This window comes from Tauraco erythrolophus, chromosome 14, assembly GCF_009769465.1.
Source record: "Tauraco erythrolophus isolate bTauEry1 chromosome 14, bTauEry1.pri, whole genome shotgun sequence".
NCBI lineage: Eukaryota > Metazoa > Chordata > Aves > Musophagiformes > Musophagidae > Tauraco > Tauraco erythrolophus.
In genome coordinates this window covers 20556621-20579889 of record NC_141478.1, presented here as the reverse complement: position 1 = coordinate 20579889, position 23269 = coordinate 20556621, and the positions used below count along the sequence as shown (strand labels likewise).

At 39.8% G+C, this 23269-nt stretch overlaps 1 protein-coding gene across 2 annotated transcripts in view; it reads left to right on the top strand.

Annotated features, from left to right (window-relative positions):
- The window catches only part of PEAK1 (pseudopodium enriched atypical kinase 1), a 53856-nt gene extending 30941 nt beyond the window's left edge, over positions 1-22915 (top strand). For both annotated transcript variants that reach the window (XM_086620171.1, XM_009985872.2), the window contains 2 exons: positions 6010-6758; positions 16167-22915. In XM_086620171.1, the coding sequence (XP_086476297.1) occupies positions 6010-6758; positions 16167-17324 (1907 nt within the window). In that variant the 3' untranslated portion in view covers positions 17325-22915. The remainder of the gene's footprint in view (positions 1-6009; positions 6759-16166) is intronic.
- Positions 22916-23269: the final 354 nt, after the last annotated feature.

Genomic DNA, 23269 nt, shown 5'->3' with positions numbered 1-23269 from the left:
AAGTAGATTAAGATATTCTTAGGATAATATTTCTATCACTTAAAAAAAGAATAGGTTATTTTATTATCAGCTATTTTTCTCCTTACGCCTAAAGAAAAGATGAAAAAAATGAGGGTAAGTTTCTGGGTTTTATGATTGCTGACACTGGAAAAAAAATCCCAGATCACAGCATCTGCCATGGAGCATTGCCTCAGTCAGTCAGACCAGGGCAGCGTGCTTCAGCCAGGCTATCAATAAGGTAATGAAATCTTTGTTGACTAAAAGTGGCAGTTCAGTGACAGCCAGTGATTACAATATCTGTGTAATGCACTTTGTAGAATATATAATTAGTACAGGTAAATATCTTTAACATGGTGCGATGGTGGGCGGGTAGCAGGACCTGACAAGTCACCAAGGCAGACAAGCTGTTGCATCTGCAGTTTTTATTGATCTGGGACCTGCAGCCCGTCTTACTGTAGCTGTGCACAGCCTCAAGCCATTGGTGAGACACTGGAGGTGTTAGTTCACAAATGGATGTCACTGGACAAACGTTAGCTTTCCTTTCTGTTTTATACGTTACCATTCTGCTAGGATTTTTATGTATTAAATTAACGACAAGCATGAACAACTGAGTATAATACAGGATTAATGCAGGATTTGCCCCATCCCTGGAAGTGTTCAAGGCCAGGCTGGATGAGGCTTTCGGTAACCTGGTGTAGTGGAAGGTGTCCCTGCCCATGGCGGGGGGGTTGGAACTAGAGGTCCCTTCCAACCCAAACCATTCTGTGATTCTATGATTAACAATCATGTTTGGGTAAATCTGTGTACTGAGTAATTTTATGGAATAGTGTTGTACATGTGCTGCATTTATTGGAATTGGAGCTGTGAAGCATGCTGGTTGCTTTGCGCTGGCTGGAAGGTACTTTTATGCATTTGTGGGTTTTTTTATGGTTTGGTTATTTTTATCAGTCAGAGTTAAGAGTTTATTAAGGAGTGATGTATTTTGTACTGGTAATAAAGATCACTATAATTGATCTGCTACTTAGAGAAATCTTTTCCAGGCTCTGTGTTATAATAAAAATGCAGATTGCAAAGGATGATCAATATCCAAGTACAAGGAGGGGAAAAAGTGTTAGGACAAGGGTAGAGAGAGGAAACTTGTACAGTGGAGATGGCCAGTCTGTGGATTTTACTCAATGAATACTTTAATCAGCCTTTATAACTTGTAACATGAAATGAGGATGTACTGACATGAGAATTATTGGAACATCTGACTCCATTCCTGGCCATGGAGAGAAAGAGGTCAGCAACGCGGTAGGACTGTGCCAGGCTCCAGCTGTGTGATCAGCCCAGCCCTGTCTTACAGTGGATTTCCTGCAGACACGCAAGAGCCACTTGAAATTCCTCTTTCTTGCTGATCTCCACTTTAGAGAGTCCACAGATTTGATTTTAGTTCTGTTGGTGTTTTGATAGATGTGGTCTTGGAAGATTGATTACCTATGTTGTACGTGCATGATTATTAATTTTTACTGTTCTTGGCAATGCAAAACGTGAAATTTTTGTCAAACTGACATGGTAAGTTGGAGAAGGGCAGAGATGAGAATCATTTTGGCCATTTTTAGCCCTCTGGGTCCTGTTCATTCATTTAAATCCCTGCACTAGGGGATTAGGGATTAAGGAGTGCTATAATGGTCACTAAAACTGAGAACAGAGTTAGTAATCATGGCAATAGTCTTGTTACTGCTGTGAATAGTAAGTATTGTTTTCAACTTTGTTTTCCAATTCACATCTTCCCACAAGGGGTGTTATCCTTGGATGAGAGACGGTAATGGCATATAATCAGTAACACACGTTCAAGAAGAAAGGAGAATGTAGGACAGATTACCATGTCAAGAGTAAATGAGTTTGGAGAAAGTACAGAAGCCTGCTGTCCTTGGTGTACTGGACTAACATATGTTATGTACTGCAGCGCAATGTACATCTCAGGAATAGTTGCATTCAAGGAAGGATGGAAGCACGCAGCCTGTCACCCACTTGGCTTGCCTAATTCACCATTAGTTGTTTTCCCAATTAAAGAAGCATTTTCCTTCACAGTTCTGAAATTTCTTGACAATGTATAGTGCTGATCTGGTCTAAGCCAAAAAGAAAGATACGTGGGCTATCAAGAAACCTAAATGATAATTATGCATGTCATTACTATAAGAAAAACATGCTTATGGAATATAAATTAAATGAATTAAACCTGAGCTCAATGTGTCAGATTTGATAGTGTCATGAGCAAACATAAACAGGTTGCGATGCAAAGTCTGATGGTAAATCATTTACCTGGAAAAATAGATTTTAATGCTTTTTCTTAGGGCTGATTTAGAGTTTCAGACCTCTGCATGGTGTCTGGAGACATAAGTATTAATATTTAAATAGTGTAGTGAAGTTCTATAATGTAAGATGTTATTGAACTGTAGAATTACTTAAACCTCTCTAGAAAGCTGCTCTCTATAAAGAGTTAATTTTTTTCTGTCTTTGAACAGTCTGGAAGCCATTTCAAAGATATCTAAGTGGTAGCTTAGTATTATGCCTGTTCCTCCTTTTCATTTGCCTCCTAAGAGTGTAGCTCAGGCTGAAGCTGGTAATGTTGGAGAGTCTGTGCCGTAGGTACAGAAATGTTGGGCTTTAAGCGTGCAAGGGGAGAAGGAAATGATAGGCAAGAAAAAAAAGCAAATGCTTTGACAGTACTTGTATGCAAAAGAACATTCTGGTGCCTTCGACAGGGACAAAACTTAAGACAACCTTTTCCTTGTTAGACATTGAATTTAAAAAAAAAAAACAAAAAGTGAGACACAGTATCATGCCATGCGTGGGGAAAGCTGAGGTGGAAAGACTGGCCCAATGGCCATGAAAGAAATATACAGTGTTAAGCAGTCAGCATAAAACGAAGAGCTTTTCAAACACATACTACAGATGGATAGGTTTCCATATGGAAAATCCGTTCTTGTGGGGAGAAACTCTACTGTAACATAACATGTTTTAGAAACTCATTTTCCTCAGCTGAGAATACTTGGAAAGTAACTACATAATGACTTTACATGCAGTTCTCTGGATCCTGCCACCCCACCAGACTTCTGCAATGACAGCTTCAGGTTATGAAAACCTTCAGTTGTATTTTGATGTCACGGTTTCAGTCGCTATGCAAAAGCAACAACTAGCGGAAGCCACTGGTTGCAGTTGCAACTCTATTTTGTATGAACGGCTTTTGGAGGACAGGGCCATTAAAGCAGAAAGAAAATAAGAGAATGAAGAAGAAACACTGATCTAAACCTTACCGTTCTTGGAGAGGGCTTCTGCTGCTGCTGCTTGAGATGTGTGTCTTGCTCTAATTTGTTTTCTGGCTGTTTTACTTCAGCATCTGTGCAAGTCACACGAGCAACGCATGTTAGGAAACTGCCTCCTGAAATAGCAGCCTTTCCCAATACCCCAGCAGTCAGGCTGTGTTCCCATAGTGGGGAAGAGGGTAAGAATGAGAAAATAGGCAGGGGATCTTTAACACAGAGTGTTGCCAGGGCAGACGTACATAGGTCACAGATTTTGTAAGAGTAAGCAACTGTGGAAAATGACACGTTTGGATGAGTAAGAAAATTGGTTATGAAGTAGAAATGAACTTGTCTCAGGATTATGCAAAAGACTGTGACATCTGGATGCGTGTATCTGGCATGCAGACATCAATTCTGCCTTTGACTCTAAATTATGCCACTCTTCGTCTTGGCAGAAGGTACCTGATAGCGTTCCTGTACTGCTCAACTGGCACCAGTGTTACATGCTGCAGCGCATCAGGTGGTGAATGGAGGAGCAGCTGTTGTAGAGCACGCTCACTGCAATACCAAGATCTGAAAGGAGCAGTAGGGGTTGCTCTGAGTGTTAAATTTTTTTAAGCAACCTTGACAATGATTTGAGAGATCTGGAGAGATTCTCCAGTATTTCTATCCTTTTAATATTTTTTTAATTTGTGGTAGCTAAAAAGCGATGAACCAGCGGAGTAGTCCTATGCAATCTTCCCTGTTGATCAGGCATGTACAAAGCTAATAGAATTTCCTGCTCAAAATTCAGTTTTTTAAACATTGGAATATCCAGGCTTATCACAAAATCCATAAAGCTCTTCTAAGGGCTTCTGGAGCTTAAACAAAAGATAGAGATGTAACTTTCATTTGTGAAGTTGTCTCCTTGGAATGACTGAGAAGAGAATGATTGTTAAGAATTAAAGAGCCAAGGCTGTTCCATTCGTGGATACGTTTAAAAATACAGTCCTCTCTGATCTTCTGAAATTAGGAAGTCCTTTTCAGCATTCTAACGCAGCGTTCTTGGGTTTTGTGCATCCCGGCCAAGCGATTAGATTCTACAGTATTCATAAAAACTCTGACAAAGTGTCCTAAAGTGTAATGGAAACTTTTTTTCCTTTCATAGACCAAAGTCACTTATTAATTATGGACCAAAGTGATGCAATTCAAATCTGAATCTGAGATCGCCTCAGTTTGGTTCAGCGTTCCAGTTCAGTCCTCTTTTTACAAGGATTCAGCACATATTATAAACAGTCAAATAGTCATAAGTGTCTTTCTACTTGCCGTTCCCTCATTCGAAAAGATGCTCAGCTGCAATTATACGTAGCATCCATTTCATGTCCGCTGTGTTGCAACTGTAAAAATTGGCTTCCTACTTTACCGTGATAGTCAATGAACCTCACAGGAGTAGTAGAAAACTTACAAAATAATTTCTATGAAAATAGCAGTTGATTATTAAGAGCGGAAAAATCTCATTTTGATATGAGTAACCACTGTTTAATTGTCCCAGAGCAGCAAGTTGGTCATTTGTATTGCCTGTTTATTGGGTTTTATTCTCTCTCATATTATTGTCACTTATTTATTCTTCATTTCCAAGGACTCTGGCAGTTATAAAACATAATTTTCCTCTCTAAAAGCCATCCAAAACACATGGCAGGAAGTTTGTCTTCCTTAGAAGCACACAAATGTTTGAAACCAGTCTGTCAGTGGAAATCCCGTGCTTGCATGTATGTAACCTGCCGTTTGGAATCTCTTGACTGAATCTAGGTCAGGTTATCTATGGACATAATATTGCCAACAAAGGTACCCATGGCAAGTGAGTAAGGGAAAAATGTATTGGAGAAAGCTATGATTGGGGGGGCAGGGGGTGTGCGTTTTAAATTGTAGGGTAAAAAGTATTTATATTTTTGTAATCTCAAAACATGATCCTACTCTCATTGAAAGCAGTGCCAACACACTGGGCAACTTGAGTGAAAGCAGGCTTGACTTTTGTCTTCACCTAGTGGATCTGCCAGGGCATCCTGAATTTCCAATGCGACTGCTGGAAGTACCTAAATTATGTTGTTTTTGTCTGAAGTTTTCTAGTTTACGTTCTGAAATAATGCTTTCAGCCTCCTGAGCACATTGCAGATCCAAGTGATCCCACGTGCTTTACAGACTATTATAAGGATGTATGAAAAAAGATCACCTCACCTGCTAGAGAAATGCATCTCAAAGAAACGGGACGCAAAGCCACTTAACAGCATCTGCTCGTAGTTTTAGCACATGTGAATAGAAAGTTCGTAACAATATTGTAGTTGATTGCCTGCAGAAGGACTTACGGGAGGCTGGGTATAATTACTGAAACTAGAATTTGGCCAGAGTGCCAAAATTCACTTGTGGTTTTCGCTTGCGGGTTTTGTCATTAATCCCATGCGATGTAAAAGGCCAGCATTGCTAGCACTGAAACCGAGTTTACTGCATAGGCCAAGGTCAAATGAAGTGACTTCGGCTGTATGTGACGATATAAACATGATGCTGATTTGGTCGTTTTGCTCTCTAATTAGCTCATCTTTTCAGATATGTATTCAGGTTTTCCTCAGATATTGGGGGGATCCTAGTCAGCTTTTTTTTTGCCTTAAACTTCTTTGCAGAGTGCAAATATGAGCAGCAAATGCAGAATACTTTAATCTTCTATTACTATTGTCTTCTTATTACACAGGACAGTCTAGAGCAGCCATGATACCTCCGAAACAGCCAAGGCAACCGAAGGGAGCTTTGGATGATGCCATTGCCTTTGGAGGACTAGTAGACCAGGAGACAATGAACAACTTACAGCCAACACCACCCCCACTGCCAAAGAAAACAATTTTGAGAGCTAACACAGAGCCAACCCCCAGAGATCTCCAGAAGCAGGCTCTGGAGAACAACCTGTGCATTGTGGCCAATCCCACCTATGACATTGACACCAACTGGGAAGCAAGCAGCGCCTGCTCTTCGGTCAGCCTGGAGCTCAAGGTACTGGACAACGAGTCAGGAGATTCCTTGGACAGGCCCACAGAAAAACTAAGGGCAACCACCTCAGCAACGAACAGTGTTTCCAGCCTAACCACTATCAGTATTAAGGACCGGTGTTCCAATAGCATGGAGTCGCTAACTGGGAGACGCATCTCGCAGACTAAACAGGGCAAAGGTGTACAGAAGCCGCAAAGGCAAGCACTTTATCGAGGAATTGAAAACCGGGAAGAGGTGGTAGGTAAAATCCGAAGCCTTCACGCTGATTCACTGAAGAAGCTGGCACTTAAATGTGAAGATTTGTTCATGGCCGGACAAAAAGACCAGTTGCGATTCGGGGTGGACAGCTGGTCGGATTTCAGGCTCACCAGCGACAAGCCGTGCTGCGAGGCAGGCGATGCGGTTTACTACACAGCTTCTTACGCAAAAGATCCTCTCAACAATTACGCAGTCAAGGTAAGAGAGGCTTGAGGAATGGTAATTCAAGACATAAGTGACAAAGTGTGACAACAGTAACTGTAATCTGCCACACACCCAGTGAGGATAGGTCCTACAAACGTAAGTGCTTGCTGCTTTTAAAAGTAAGATTCCCAAGATACAGGCTTTTCCATCTATTAAGAGCCATGTATGACATTGGTATCTGCTGTTCGTTTCATCTGTTTTTGTTGCAGCCCCGAAATTGTTCATACAAGATCAACACAGATCGGTCTTTACCACAGTCATTGTTTAATGAAATATTGAAGAAAAAGCTGTATTATTTCAACATGTGTCAGCAGTTTTTTGGAAACTTGCAATAACAAAATCCTTCATTCATTTGTATGCAGATGCTCCTAAATTATCGCTCTTAGTTAGCAAAGATTTCAAAGTTTTCCATGTTCAGGGCCATGTAATTTTAAATGTAAATTCTAGGCTAATATACCTTTATGTTCCCATATAAGGTGTTACATTTTCACCAGTGTTCATTACCAGCCTTTGAAAAGCTCTGTCTAGCCCCAGTGTTGCCTTATAAGCTATACTACTGTCAATGGTAGTTTTGTGGCCTTTTACTAAACAAGTAATTGATTGTGTCTAGTTTATTCTTCAGCTAACACATAAAAGAAATACAATTTACTAGATTTACTGCTAATATAATAATGAATAGTCAGCAGCTATCTCACTAGATGTTGCTGCTTTGTGGACTTTTATATAGCTAATGCTTTCTGAGCGCCGTATCTCTAAAGTTCTCAGTACTTATCTGATAGGATGATGGTGAGAAAGACAGCTGAGACTCATGGCTCTGTCAGGCTTCCTGCGTGACCTTGAGCAAATCATTGAACTTCTGACTCCTCCTTGTTGAAACAGAGATAAAACATTTAGGTGTGTGAGGCCTGATCAGTTATTCTTTATAGAGCACCCTTCTCAGAAGGGTGGTGCTCTACAGGAACAAAACGTTGTTACCATTCCTGCATGATTGTTTACAAGAAAGATGGAAAAAAATAAAGGGTAAGATTGTTGCAATTGTTGAAACTGTTGCAAGTTTCTTCTGAAACTTGAAAAGGCATCTTTTTAAAGCAAACTTGTGGGCGTAACCATTTAGATTTGTTTAGTTATCAAGGACCTCATTTTGAAAAGATGTGAAATGAAATATGGATGTCTTGTGGATGCCATGTCCAGTGGTATGAAACAGCTGAGAACCAGACCATGAATATATCTGGCAATCTACTCTGGTTGCAGAATCAGCAGCCTGGCATTACTCAGTTTGAGGTTTGTTTTAATACAATGATGCAAAAGTGGTTCCTTCTAGGACTCAAAGTGGTATTTTTCTGTATAGGCAGGTTTGGGTTATCAGTAACGTGATTGCTCTTTGCACAGTTGACAGGCAAGACCTGTGCAGTTGTTTACTTATCTACTGTCCTCCTAAATACGTTTCTCTTACAGAAAGCCAGTGAGAAGAAAGAACAGCAAGGTAGCATGGTCAAATATGTGCTTTTTTCCCCTCTCTCAAAACTCAGGTGTTGTCTTAAAAATAGTTTGCAGACTAACAAAATTTAGTGGAGTGTAATAGATGTGATGGTCTGGAGAGTGAGTGCAGTATCCAAAAAATACCCTTGAGCTGGAGGTCATCATGAGCTGTTGTGCTGTTTTGATGAGAGGAGGTTACTCTTGAAAATACCCTCCCTGGCGCCTTATGTGGTACAGGAAGATGTGTCCACCGCACGTGTTCTCTGATTTCTTTGAGCCAAGCAAAGTCTCTTCATTTTCTCTCTCACACATCGTAAGCTTTACGCATTCAGCTAAGCTGGGCTCTCTTCACCAGTGTGTTTCTTTGGTGCGTGTTTTTATTACTGCATTCTCTGTGCTGATATGTCAAACTATATAGCATTGTTTAAACTGTGGTTACTGGATTTTTTCCCCCTATAATCAGCTATAGTAAATTTCAACTTTGTCTTCACATTTGCCACTAAGTTGATCTCTGACTTTGTCATCAGTCCAGGATCAGATTTCTACAAAATCTCGTAACAACAGATTGCTACTACACTACGCAGAGATTTGGGGAATTTAGCTTTAGCAAATATACCAGTTTTACTATCATGGGTATTTTTTCTGTGAGCCAAATTGCATAATCATCTACCTCCAACAAATACGCTATGTATTCCTGCTATTTTAAATCCCTTGTCCCCAAAACAGGATGGTAAAAATAGTGAGATTAAAATTACAGGTGTGCCTAGTGAATCCAAAATACAGTTTTCCTGTTATTTTTGATCAAGTCTTAGGAATACACTTCAAAAGTGTATATGCAGCCACATCTTCAGACTGTGTAAATTTATGTAGGTCTTTCAAGTTTTCTAGAACTACCCAAGCAATGCTGGCTAACAATTCAGATGCTTTTTAAGTTCTATGATTTTAATATTAGATTTGAGAAAAAAATGTGATAATGGGATTTTGTAATCATTACTCTCTTTGTAGAAAACAAGAGATTCACCTCCAAACAGTGTTAAGTCTTAATGCATAAGGCCAAAAAAAATTACATTTTAATATTTTATCTCCAAAAGTAGACTTACAAAAGCACTGTTAAAAATTAAGCTTTAACCGTTTGACGACTGCTGAATTAAATTTAGAAGAATGAACCTTTTGTGCAGAAGAAGGTACCAGTGGACTGTTGCATTCTGGTGGTATCACTGGTGAAAGATGATCTGATAAATTTGGTGGAGAACAAGCACAACTCGTTCTGTTGGAGTGGGTGTTAGAGGAGATAATGTTTATATGGGTATGTTGTTTCAAAGCATTGTATTACACTTTTTGCTTCACTCTCACCTAATCTGCTAGTAAAGGTCCTGTGCAAAAAAAGTTGCAGGAAACCATGTGACAATTATTTTGCCCAAAACATTACAAATAAAAACAGTAAATAAGTCATGATCAGGAAACTACTTTTCCAAATGGAAAAACAGAAGTTCCCTTACAAGAAAGGTTTCCATAAAATTCCAGTCCCTGAGGTATTTTTCCTTCACTAAGTCCAGTACTACCTTCTAAGTAGTTGGTAGATCTGGGACAATTACAGATAAACATTCCCCTGAAACCACAGTCTTATCAGTAATTCCAAATATGTAGTGGAAAGGTTACACCAAAGAAAAGTAGCAAAGAGCACCAGCTTTTTCTACAAAGTGGGTTGGACAAGTTCAGTTCTTAATATCCCTACAGAGAATTAATAAGGCACCGATATGACAGGGATCTAAAAAAAAAAAAAAATACTCAGAATGAGTAATAGTTAAGACGATTAATTACTGTGTCAGTGACATGGAGGAAACTGCTTCCACTTTCAGTATTAAACTCTGAAGGAAGCTACTGCACAGTATCATAGAGACATAGAGAAATTTGGATTCAGAGTCCAAACAGAACAATGCAGACATAAAAAAACAGCTTATGGCCTGCAGCTTGTCTGCTCTGGCTACAGGCACATGTTGCAATGCAGTTCCAGGTAGGATAACAGGAATTGCAAAGGTGCAAACAGCTCAAAAGGAGCAGTTAAAGATTTATTGCTTTGGTTGCTACAGGGCAGCAGAAGTTCTTTGGGCAATAAAACCTTAGGATTGCTGCTAAGGTTCCTGTCTCAAGAGTAAAATAGGGCAATGCAGAAGTAAATAGTATTGGGTTGAATTTGGCTGACAGCTTCCTAGTTGCAGCTGACAATTATTTTCTAGTTACGTTTAGTTTGTCACAGTGTGATAAGGTGGTTTTTGGTAATTCAGTTTCCTAGTGGAGCTTCTTGGCAGAAGTGTTATTAAAGGTCATCCCAGAATTTCATGCTTTGGATCAAAATAAAGCTATATATGTTAAACTTGTGGCCCATTCCAAGTTGAGTCACAGCAGTGTAGAATTCTGTATTTTGGCACATCGTTAAAAAGTCAAAGCTGTATTCCAAGGCCAAATCAAGAAAATGAGGTCAATCAGAGATCAAACTGGCCTCCTCGGAAAACAAGGTTGTGCCAAGAACAAGCTATCAATTTGGGATTAGCAGCTTTCATTCTACGCAGAATTTCATTTGCAGTTGTCCCTCTGTGCAGTACAACAAAGTAGCACAGATGGTGCAGTCTTTGTGATCTTCTGTGTTTCTCATTTTCAGCACTTGTAAATTCGTTTCCCACAATATTCATCTTACTTTAAGTTCAGACGCCCTGTAAAGTGCATAGGACAGAATGGAAATGAGATTCCCTGCTGGTAAAGTGGAAGTCAGCTGATGGCACAGTAGGCTACTGGACTCATAAAGGAAAAAGGAAAGCTAATGCAGAACAGTTTTTAGGAGCTCTGAAACATTAAAATCTTGCTTCTTGGGGATGGGGGCGGAGGGGGAGAAAATGGAAATGGCAGGATATAAAGAAAACAAATGTGACAGAAGTCGACTTTATATGGATGCACTGAAGAAAAGATACATGATTCCAGTGAAAAGGAGGATGGAAACTTTCTGCTCCTTCCTACTCATGTGTCTCCTTTTTTCTTACTGCTTTCTTGCATCATATGGAAGGGCTTTTTACCAACGTTGCTTCATCTTTTGAACAATCAGCTCTTTATCAGCTTTAAAAATTAAGGCTTGCCAAGCCCTTATCAACACCTTTCTTTCACCTTTTATCACATACCTTGTCTTCATAGCTTAGTTCATTGTATTTCATTAAAACAAATGGTAAATGACTGATTGATCCTACTTTCTGCAGTGTTTTAGTCAAAGTATTTTCACCTTTTTCTTTTCCTGTGCCCAAAAATAGGAATTCAACATACTATACATGTAAAAGGCAACAGGATTTCCATATTTTTTTTAGAGTAGCTGACTGGAACAGACAAAAGCTTTAAAAATCATGCAAAGAAAACTGGGCTGTATATTTACTCACAGCTTTGACATAGAACTAACTGTCACAAACAGAAAAGCAGCAGCAGCTTTGTATCCACTCCTTTAGCAATTCATCACAAGCCAGTCTAAAACACTTCCTAATGAGGCCATCAGATTTCACAATTTGTTCCCTACATCTTTTCAGATGTAAATACAGATTTTGGTTGCATAACTTACTATAACTCAAAGCGTTTTGAAAATTTTAAATCTCGGTCATTCAGATGACAGTTTCAGGTGATAGTGGAGGTATTGCAATATGAAATGCTAGGGTGAGCGTTATTACCCATTAAGAGTATTATAAACACTAGCATTCACTACTCCATCGCAAAATGGTAATCAAAATAGAGTTCTGAGTAGAAGCTGCAACTCAGAAAATGATGAAACAGTACAAGAAGTCTGTCAGTAAATAAATTTTACGTTCTCTAAGCTGTCTTTGAGCAGATCAATGAGAAAACTTAGTTTGCCTCCACTGCTCTTAGTACATGTTCTCCATTCTAATAAGATGCTGGTAAATCAGAATCTGAACCGCAGGACTTATCTGGACTCATGCAGCTGTATTTCACAGAGAAAGTCTGAAGAGTACCCAGATGCTTACAGGACCATCAGATTACTGCAGGTCTGTCTTTTAGAACCCATTTTATGAATTCAGACAGGTGTCCCATTTGTTGTCACACTCCAGTTTCTGGGTGCTGCTTCTGTAGAGCCTAGCTTTTCCGTTCCCCTTGTCAATTACAGAGTAGCTAGTGTACAAATTTTAGTGTTTGTGTAGTCAGCAGTTTAACCAGCCTTAAATAACCCAGCTGCCTCTTCCTCTTCTCGCTTCATGTTGTTTGTAAACAAAAAGCAAGAAGCAGAAAATACCTCTCTAATCAGATCTGAACTCTCTTGTCTTTGTAGATACTGCATGTGTGTTCTTGTACCTATATACTTCCTTGTATTACACAAGAGAAGTAGAAGTGTCCAAAAGCCGTCACTCTTGGGCATTTGTGGGATTAGAAATTATTTTTTTTCTTTATTGGTTATCTACTTTAATGGCGGGATAAGGAGGGGGAAACTGTTTTCATGAATGCAGTCATTTTACTATTGATTTTAATCATAATACTATTTAGTCTTTAATTTCTGGTTTGTTGATGTAAGGAGAGGAGTCTGAAACAGAAACTCGTATCTAAGAACTGACATTGCGGAAAGTTTGGCCCTGCTGTGGACTCAAACTTTAGAGTGGACACTGCTCTGAAGGTTTTCATGAACCACAGTAACTGTGGAGTTAATAAGGTGACTTGTTCACCCCAGAAAGTGTTACAAGGATCGTTATATATAAAGCTCTGCTCTGCTCGATGGAATACTGTATTCATTATAGGGTACCACTCTTCAGAAAGATGTAATAAATGGAGAGAATCCAGAAAAGAGCAACAAGAATCAGAGGGTTAGGAATAAAGATAGGAAGAATGAGGGCTGGTTGTTTTTGAAAAGAAAACAATGAAGAGGGGAAAAGTTATGTTTTCCCAAGTGTAACGGTGTAATGTTAAAGGATGGGAATCATCATTTTTAATATCAGCTAGGAGAAGGGCTATCAGTTTCATTTGAAGTAAAACAGACTTGAGATTGAATAGCAGGGAGAAAGAGAAGATAGTAGTGAGGGACAACTCTCTTTCGGGGTGATTTAAAATGTTGGAAAGGCGTTTCTTATGAATGATCCAGCTAACAACATACAGATGAGATTCACCTTGCAGGCCAATGCTTCTGGCTCAGAGGAAAAGGGAATGGGTGCAAAGGCAGTGTACTCTGCCCTAATAGCTGAATGCCTTTTGGTCCAGATGTCGCTTCTAAATTAGAAGGAAGCAGGACTGCATCCAGAGAGGCCTATGAAAGTGTTCTTTTGTGTTATCACAATTCTAGGATTGGCAATATTTTCTAAAATGACTGAACCAACGCTGATTTTGAGAGGGGCAAAGCCTATCTCCTATTATTTTAACTGAAATTCCAGTAATAACTTTGAGAGCCCTCATCTGAAGTAAGTAGGAAAAAGAGGCTGCCTAGGACTAAAATTAGAAACTAGGACTAAGTCTCGATTCCTTTGCCTTTCTTTTTCTATAGACAAGGAGAAATCCTTTTCCTAAACTTTAAAAAAGGCCTCATATTCACCAAATTGAGAAGTATGAATTGGTTTAAGAGCAAACGCTCTGTGGATTATGTATTCCTAACAGAATATCACTGTTAGCTGGCAGGTGGCATTACAAATCCTCTGTGGCAAACATGAAATACAATACCATAGCTAAACGCAAGTGCATTTTTGCACTTTTCTTATCTGTAAGTAAGCTTGACCTTAAAATCAAACTCGTTCAGAATGAGTTTATATTTTGGATTAGGTCAGTGAAGTATTTTTAAATACTAAAGGCTGGATTATGACACACTGAACCTTTCTGGCAGTTGGAACTGATTTTCCCCGTGACCAGCCATAGACTTGAAGGGCATAGAAGACAAAACTATTCTCGTTTTCCGTAATAGCTGTTCTCCCAGTCAGATTTGATACATGCTGGTAGGGTCTATACAAACACTTTTCTACTTGTGTCTTCTGTGCAGTATTAAGTATTTAATAAATCTGGGGACTCAGTCTCCAAGGCAGTCAGCTGACGTTTGCTTTCCATGTATAATCCAAAGGTTAATGCTGCATTTTTACTGTATTTGTTTAAACTTTTGTAACCCTTGAGAGAAGAGGAGGCTACTTTCCATTGATAACTCATTTCACCTCTAACAGTATAAAATACATTTGAAAATTTAAATTGGCAAGAGCCACTGTACAAAGAGCGTAACTGTCAAGATTTCCAGAAAATTATTACTTTCCTCTCTTAAATAAAATTGACTAGAAAATGCATTTTTCAAATTTGTTCTGTTTGTGCATGGCAGTTATAAACAGGCGGTTTAAGCTATAGTGTATGTGATACATAGGGAAATTTAAATGCCTGTGAAGTATGGAAATACACACAGTATCAAAGACAGGAGGACAATCAAAATACCGTTACTATTTGTGTCTACTTTCATATCGTTATCTGACAATGCACTTTTCTGATCAACAAGCATAAGAGACTAAATCTCCCATTAATTTATATGTTTCTTAGCCACATAAACACATAAAAGATGAAAAACACTTTCTTTTTTTAGTGAAAGGTAAATTTATAACTAACCCTACACAAGTTCCTGAGAAGGGGAAAAATTAGAAACAGGGAGGAAAGTCACCTTATGCTTATATTTAGGGCTAGTATGAGATCTGGGCTCCTTGCTTTGTTGTGACTGTGTAGAACTAGCGCTGACTTTTACTAACCTTAGTTATCTGACTTCGCTTTCGGAGATGAACTAAGGGAAGCTGTAACTTCATCTGAAGAGAGATGTCTTCCTGTTTTTATCTTCCTCTGAGCTTTGCAGTTGCGACCTGTCGGTGCACTGTACCAACAGAATACTCAGGCTGTAACCCTGTAAAGATTAAAACATACGCTTAACCTTACACGCTTTGAACAGTCCCACTGAAGTCAGCAGAACTAAGGTCAATACACCTGAGGCTTTGTAGGGCTGTAACTGTAGTCAGTAAATGCCTTAGAACAGATGCCCTAATAAAGGTTGTCCAGTGGCTGTTGTAAGGAGGTCGGAGCTGCTGGTCGTCACGGCAGTGCAAACAATGAATAAGGATAATTATTATGGGGATAATGTATGTATGAAAAAGATATTCCTGGACAGAAATTAAATACAGCTATATATGCCAAAATAAGAACATATACTTAGGATCTTGACAAACGACTGAAAGCCATTAACATACCATGTTCTAATGAGTTTCCATTCATCACCTGAGCCACAGCAAGTAAGCTTGCCAACAGCCCCTGCCACACGCACACACAGCCCTCCCTGCAGACACGATGTGTTGGCTTGGCACAGCTGCAGCTAACGGATTTCAGGTTCCAGTTACAGTGGGCAAGGAGCATGCATCCAGCCACTTCACTCAGCTGACAGGTGGTAACTTGTTATGCCACGCTAACTCAGTCATGTGCAATCGTTCGCTCATATCCTCAAATATTCTATGCATGTTTCTTTGTGTCTCTTATTGCTATTATTTTTGTCGTGTTTAAGCTTCACACAGAGCTCAGAGGAGAACACGAAACAAAATGATATAGATAAACAAGTAACTGTAAAGTAAGCTTCACTGTGAATTTACCATATATCAGCTGCTATTCTGACTAAAAGCACAACTTGTCTGAACTGTATTTTCCATTGAATAATATATGCACAGGGAGAGCTGCCTACACCTACTGGCCTGCAGTTGCTTACTATCCAATGGAAACTGTTCCTGTGCCTTAAGACAGTCTGCCAAGGTCAGTTCAGTAAAAAATTTTTCAGTGCTTGTGTTTAGGGCTAGACTGGATACCCATCAGCAAGGTACATATGAAAAAAAAAAAGATACAGAATTTACAGATTTAAGAGTTAACGTTATGTCTGTTCTGTTTATTTTCTTCCCCCAGATTTGTAAGAGCAAAGCCAAGGAATCCCAGCAGTATTATCACAGCCTATCCATCCGGCAGAGTCTGGCTATCAACTTTAACATCCAACAGGACTGCGGTCATTTCCTTGCTGAAGTGCCAGTTCGTCTCCTTCCGTGGGAGGATGCTGATGCACCAGAGGTGGAGGAAGAAGACCGGGAAGAAGAGGAGAAAGAGGCTGAGCAAAAGAACAGAGACACTGCTTCCAATACAGAGGCTTCACAGAAAGACAGCTCCAGCAACCAGGGGACCATCAGCAAGCCACGCAGCCGTGTTGTGGTCATCACGCGGGAGGTCCCGTACTTGACGGTGGCCGACTTTGTGCGAGAATCTGCGCCCCGCCATGCAAAAAGCCCGGATTTGTACGAGAGGCAGGTCTGTCTACTCCTTTTACAGCTGTGTTTGGGCCTGGAGCACCTGAAACCCTATCATATCACACACTGTGATCTGCGGTTAGAGAACCTGCTGCTGGTTCATTCCAGACCAGGAGGCAGCCCTCTGAGCTCTGAATCCATGGAGCCCAGTCCCAGCACTGCTTGCCCAGCCAGATTAATAGTGAGCAATTTCTCCCAGGCCAAGCAGAAGAGTCATATGGTGGATCCTGAGGTCTTACGAGATCAGTCCCGCCTGGCTCCAGAAATCATCACTGCAACACAGTACAAAAAGTGTGATGAGTTCCAGACTGGCATCCTCATCTACGAAATGCTGCACTTACCCAATCCCTTTGATGAGAATCCAGAGCTGAAAGAGAAGGAGTATACTCGTGCTGATCTCCCCAAGATCCCTTGCCGTTCCCTCTACTCTCAAGGGCTTCAACAACTTGCCAGCTGCCTGCTGAATCCCAACCCTTCAGAGAGGATCCTGATATCAGAAGCCAAGGGAATCCTTCAGTGTTTGCTTTGGGGTCCGCGTGAGGATTTGTTCCATGCTCTAAGTACATCTTCCAACCCTGCCCAGAGAGATGCTGTACTTCAGAACTGGCTGGATATCAAAAGGACGCTGCTGATGATCAAGTTTGCAGAGAAGTCCTTGGACAGGGACTGTGGAGTTATTCTGGAAGACTGGCTTTGTTGTCAATACCTGGCTTTTGCCACTATAGACTCACTTCATCGCATTGCGAGAATCATGCAGCAGCACTAGTTTGTAGAGCCTGTTGCTTTTTCATGAAGCACTCCCCACTTCCACCCCAGCCCTCGCTCCAGCCTGCCCTAGGGCTCACACTTTGTACAAGTGTTAAAAAACAGCCTAGATATCAAAGCCAGCAACTCTGAGCAAATAGGTTCTAATTGGAGCAATTGCATCCTTACCAAATATGACAGAAACTTTACTTTTTTGCCAGGCCTGTTAGAGATCAATTGCCTCTACATGACTGCATTTAGATCAGATAGTATGTAACTTGATTAATATCTGGCTGAAAAGGAGAGCAAACTTCGATACCACTATTTCTACGACTGCAGTAAACAAATTGCCCTCCTCTTCTGGGTAGTTTCTGTCATTTCCGTACGTAGCATTGCTTAGTGAATAGCAGTGACCATAAGCAGAAATAGATTAGTTGTAAAGGTGAGAGGAATGATCCACCATGCGACAAAACACTCATTTGCTTCCATTCCACGCACCATGCAAGATTCTCTCTCGGCCTAGTCAGTCCCCTGCCAGCAGACTGGACTCTTCTTTTCCTTGTGTCTCAACCACACAGATCCTGATCTTTCTTTTACACTTTACACCTTTTTTTTTCTTTCCCAGATGTGGTGACCCTGCTGATTGCAGCAAGCGTCAGTGGGCAGCAGGCATCTACGTTCATTCCTCTTTCCTCCTTCTCTGCCTCACTGCCTGCCCATATCCTTTCTAACCACGGATCTGTGATTTCAGCAATGCTGCCTTAATCAGACCATTACCCATCGCTTAAGACCTCTGCATTCAAAAGCAGAATACGCACACTTTGTCTCTCCCATTTCCTACATGACATTCACCAGTCTGGACTGTTGATGTACTGTAGCTACAACCACGTTTATAAAAGAACAATCCAATGCATGGTGGGCAATTGAAATTCCCCTTCCATCGCAAAAGGCACTAAAGCCCGACTTAAAATGGATAGGACGTACGTAACCTTCTCTCACAATCACTGCTATGAATTGAGAATGAAAATAACAGCCACCTCTTCTGTTTTATTTTGGTTTGCTCTTGTCACTTGTGCCATATTGCAAAGTGGGACTGAATTGGCTCTGCTGGTATGTTGGCAGGAGATAGAAGTGTTTAGAGCTTGTCTGTGTGTAGCTAACAGGCCACACGGAGACACTTTTACTGCAGGCACAGTTCTCTGAAGGGTAAAAATAAGGGGGCAAAATCACTTGTTTAATTATTGAGGGAGCTGTTAAGTTTGGCAGCCACAACTAAGGGTATCGTGATCTGTTTCTCCCACAGCGGTGTTTGGCTGCATTTCTCTTGTCTGTTGTAAGTAGTGTTTTCCAATGTTGCTATAGACAATGCCCTAAAAATGGAATGTTGTCAGAACAGCTCAAAGAACATTGCGGACAGCGTTTTGCACTAGAGCAAGAATTAGTGAGAATTAAAGAGACAGAATTTTTACAAACTCAACCTGAAGGAGCTTTTCAGTGTTAGAGGCCGCTGCCAAGTTCCTTCCCTGACCTAACGGCCGTTCCCTATGGAACCTCTGCAGTTGCGCAGGTGGTATCTTTGCTCAGTATTGCTAGGCTCTGAATTGTTTCCTGAATCATTCTGAAGAATTGATCTGGATGCAGGGGAAAAAGTGATACTGAATAGTCTGACTGGGTGATGGAAAGCAGACAGCCCTAGTTATGAGCCTGTGCTTCTCTCCTATGGATCTATGTGCAATTCTTGTATGTATTTTTTAAAGCTGTACATTACAGTGTTCACTTTACACATCAGCCTTTACCTGAAGCTAGATCTGCAGCCCCTTCCTTTACTTTCCTGGCACATAAATGCACAGATATCCATGTGTTCTTTTTATGGATCAATGTTTCATTTTAATTGTTAAAACTGTGAGGAATCAATTCACTTCAGCCTTGAAACAAATAGCCACTTTATACAGCGTTTGCATGCTTGGACCAGATGCATGGAAACTGAACAAACAGTCCTGCAGGCTTAAAGTCAGCAAAACTAGCTCTGCATCCACACCATACACTTGGAGGGGTTGAAATGTCTGTGTTTTTCTTCTCTGGCATCTATCAGAGCTAAGCTGAATAGTGTGTGGAAGCCTACATCGATTGTGCTGTAGTATGTAGACTGTCTTCGTGACCTTTCTAAAGACTTTTTTGAAACTTCTGATTCTTAATCTTTTGTTTGATTCACCTGTATCAGTGAAGGATCAGGCAAGGATAAGGATAATATATTTTAATGTGATTTTTTTTTTTTCTTTCTCTTTCGGCAAAAAGGTTAGGATGGCAGCATTGATGCAGAAAAAGAGGACAGTGCATTAAAAGCCCAAGTGCAATGTATGTAGTTGAGGTACTTCCACTACATCAGGAAAGAAAGTTTCTACACTACTGCTGAGCAGCTCGTAGAAGAACCTTGACTAAGAATCACACCCATTCAATGCAGCCCTGCTTTATCTGGACACAGGAGGGCAATGCCCTCGGAGCGTAACTACACCGAGCATGACGCGTCACTCGCATGCTATCTGCTAGCTACTAGTCACCGTGTGCTGAGCTACGAGTAGGGCTTGTTCTCTGTGGTCTGGTTTTGTGTCTGTTTCGTAGTGTGTGCGTGCACATAACTTCTCACCTAGCTCGTACAGGCTGTACGAGCAATTCTTGGACCACCTGCCATTGCAGTGGGCTCAGTCCTTGAAGCCAGTAGGTGTTTCCGTGTTCTCAGTGTCACTTTCACATCAACATGCACATGCAAAGTTGAATTTTGAATGTTTTATAACCATACGTATTTAATGCAGCTGGTCCGAAGCCTTTGTCTCTCTAGCTATCTAATTTCAGTTTGTATCTTTTGTGATGAACCAATACTCATTTTAGCTCCGCAGTATAATTAAGCATGGATAGATGTTCACTACCAATCTCTTTCTTGTGCAGCACTGGGTAAACTTTAGCAATTTGTAATGTCGTGTGTTTTTTTTTTCTTTAAAAACGAAAGAATGGTCAAAGTAGTCAAACACAATCTGGCCTGAGCTATTCCTTGAGGAGCTTGAGGCTGACTTTGCAGATATGCCCATAACTGATGATTGTAGCTGTGTTTGTGGTGGTTCTCCATCCTGGCAACAGATTGTGCCACATAAATATCCCAGAATGTATGCATTAAACTGATTGTAAACAAATCCTAAGAATGCTACAGCATAATTGCTAAGCAAAAGGAAAAAAACCCGCTCTGTTTGTAACTGGGATCCTGTGTATGGCAGGAACAAAACCCCTGGCTGTGCATGTTTTAACTTACTTGAATATGTGCACAGATCTTGAATTTTTTTTTAGCAATGTCGCACTTTCGGTTGAGCTCCAGAAATAGGAAGAGCTGCAAATCTAAGATAACAGTATTGACTGTAAATATATATTTTTCTATTAATAAAAGCTGTCATTCAAATATTTTTAACATGAACTCTAAAGATTTTTCCAGTGGAAACTAATTTCTGGAAAAATCAAATGCTTGTTAGAAGAATTATGAGTGGTTTCTGATCCTATTAGAGCCATTTAAAACCTCTCTAATGTTACAGAGAGCACAGTGATTGGATTCACAATGTTTAGTGCCTTGTCAAAAAACTAAAATGTAGCTGGTCAGTCTGTGGAAATCTTATTCTTTTTATAAGAGCCCTAGAAATAATACTGCCCACATTAAGATGCAAAAGACTTCACAAAATTGAATGCTGTACTTGTAGGATACTGAGTTGATCTATTCAATGAGATTTGGGGTTGGAGTTTATGTGAACGAGTTCCTTTAAGTTGCTTAAGTACTGCATAAATCTCAAGTAACAAAATGGTGGGCTTTCAAGTTTGGAATCTGCAAAGGGAGAATAATCGTGGATACCAAGTCTGTTGGTGTAGACTGACCGCAGCATCAAAAGAAGCCTATTGCTCTGACAATCTACTGCAGACACCCAGCTTCTAGGAGATGGGGAACCTGGTTAGTCTGGAAGAAGCGGTGAAGGTAAGATGTGCTGCTCCTGCTGTAGGTGGTGGATGTGCTACACACCGTACTCTGTGGTGTGAAATGCAAACCTCTCTTAAAACAGTTCTAAAAAACTCCTCCTGAGGTGTCACAGAAAATGGTTTTGGTTTGTATTTCTTAAATTACTTATTCACTAATTATCTTCCAAACCTCAGATCCGATCCAGTCAATATGCATAACCAGGTGAATATACAGAGAATCTGCTAGTAAAAACTTGCCTACAACTTTCCAGGAATGAGAGAATCCAGAATTTTATTCTGGAGCCTCTGGAATGTCCAAATATAGAAGCCTAGTCTCACTTCAGTATTCAGACATGATGAAATCAACAGCTGGAGCTGGGATATCATGTTGCTGGCCCACAGACAAGAATGCATGTAGCATTTACGGAAATGTTCCACCTTAAATCTCTTATGTTCCACACATCTTGGCAGCACCCGCAAGGTATGAATGGATCATCTTGACATTTTAACACAGGGAAATTCCCACATATTAGAGGGAAAAATATATCTTTTAAATAAATCACATGTGTGTTAGGGTTCAGCTACTTGGAGAATTTATTCAGTAGCTTCACATTGTAGGTCCTTAACTTTAGCATGTAAAAATAGTATTTGCTGCTGAAATAAAATGTATCTGTTTCTCAATTCTTGTGCTGAGATGTCCCACTTAAATTAATTTTTTTTGTTTGTAATAGCAATTAAATTCACATGTAAATATAAATTAAATAGTCCTGGTTTTATTTAAATCAATTGTAACTTTTCTGAGGGATATAATGGAAATTGAATCAGACCTTTTAATGCACTTTCCTTTCCCCAAATAGGGATTAAGCTGTTTGTCTGTACAAACAGTACACGATCATTATTCCCTGCATGACTAGGCCATCTATTTTACTCTGATTTTGCAGAGGTAGGTTTGGTTCTGCCAAAACTCCTGTAAAACCTATAGCGCAATCGGAGCCTGCAGTCCGGGTAGAGAGAGGTGGGACGATTTAGTTGTGCAGCAAGATAACATCGAAAAAGTGCAGAACAGAATTTTAAATACCTCTATAAAAATACACCTGTGGAAATATTCTGTAAACAATCACCTGGATTCCAAACACTTCAAGAGAGGAATACACAAAAAATACTTTTCAAAAGAAATACTGTGGAGAAATTCCTTTAGGGCACCCTCAACTCCAAAAGGAGGAGCAAGTCTTTCCCACTGCCGTGTTGCAGAGAATTTCTAGTAGACATTTGTATGGATTTTATTATTCACCTGGATGCAGTTTTAGAAGGATGGTGATTTTGAATAGATGTAGAATGTAATTTAAATAATTTCCTGTAATCTTGCATTGGTGCTCCACTCAGTATTTCATTGGAACCCACAGAATGCTTTCAGCTCAAGCAGAGTTGCCAGTGAGAAATGAAATACTCAACGTACCTGTACATAAGCATTTTATCACTCTCTAGAATTTGAGAATTTGGTTTGTACTTCAGACTATAAAGATTATTTTTTTTCCATAAATCCAAGAGGAAGATTTCAGGGATTTAGAAGAGGTTGGAACTTTTTTTATATGGAGGAAATATTTGTTCATCTGTATGTATACATACATATATATATATATATATGAGTGCCTGTGGGCATGCTTTAATATATATATATGTATGTATATGAATTTTTTTGTATCCCAAAAGTATTCTTTGCCCTTTTTTGCTGGAAAATATATATATTATATATTGTATATATAATATATATTTAAGAGTGTGTAAATTTGAATATTGTCATTTCATAAATAACATCTCTTCAAAAATGACTCAAAACTTCTGTTTCTTTGTCCTTTGGCTTGTTGGTATTAGAAGGTTTTGCAGTTGGAATCCTTGGGTTTTTTTCTTTTAAAACTTAATTATGCTGAGCATTTAAGAATATGTTCTTGTTTTTAATAAAAGGGGGAAATTATTTTTAAA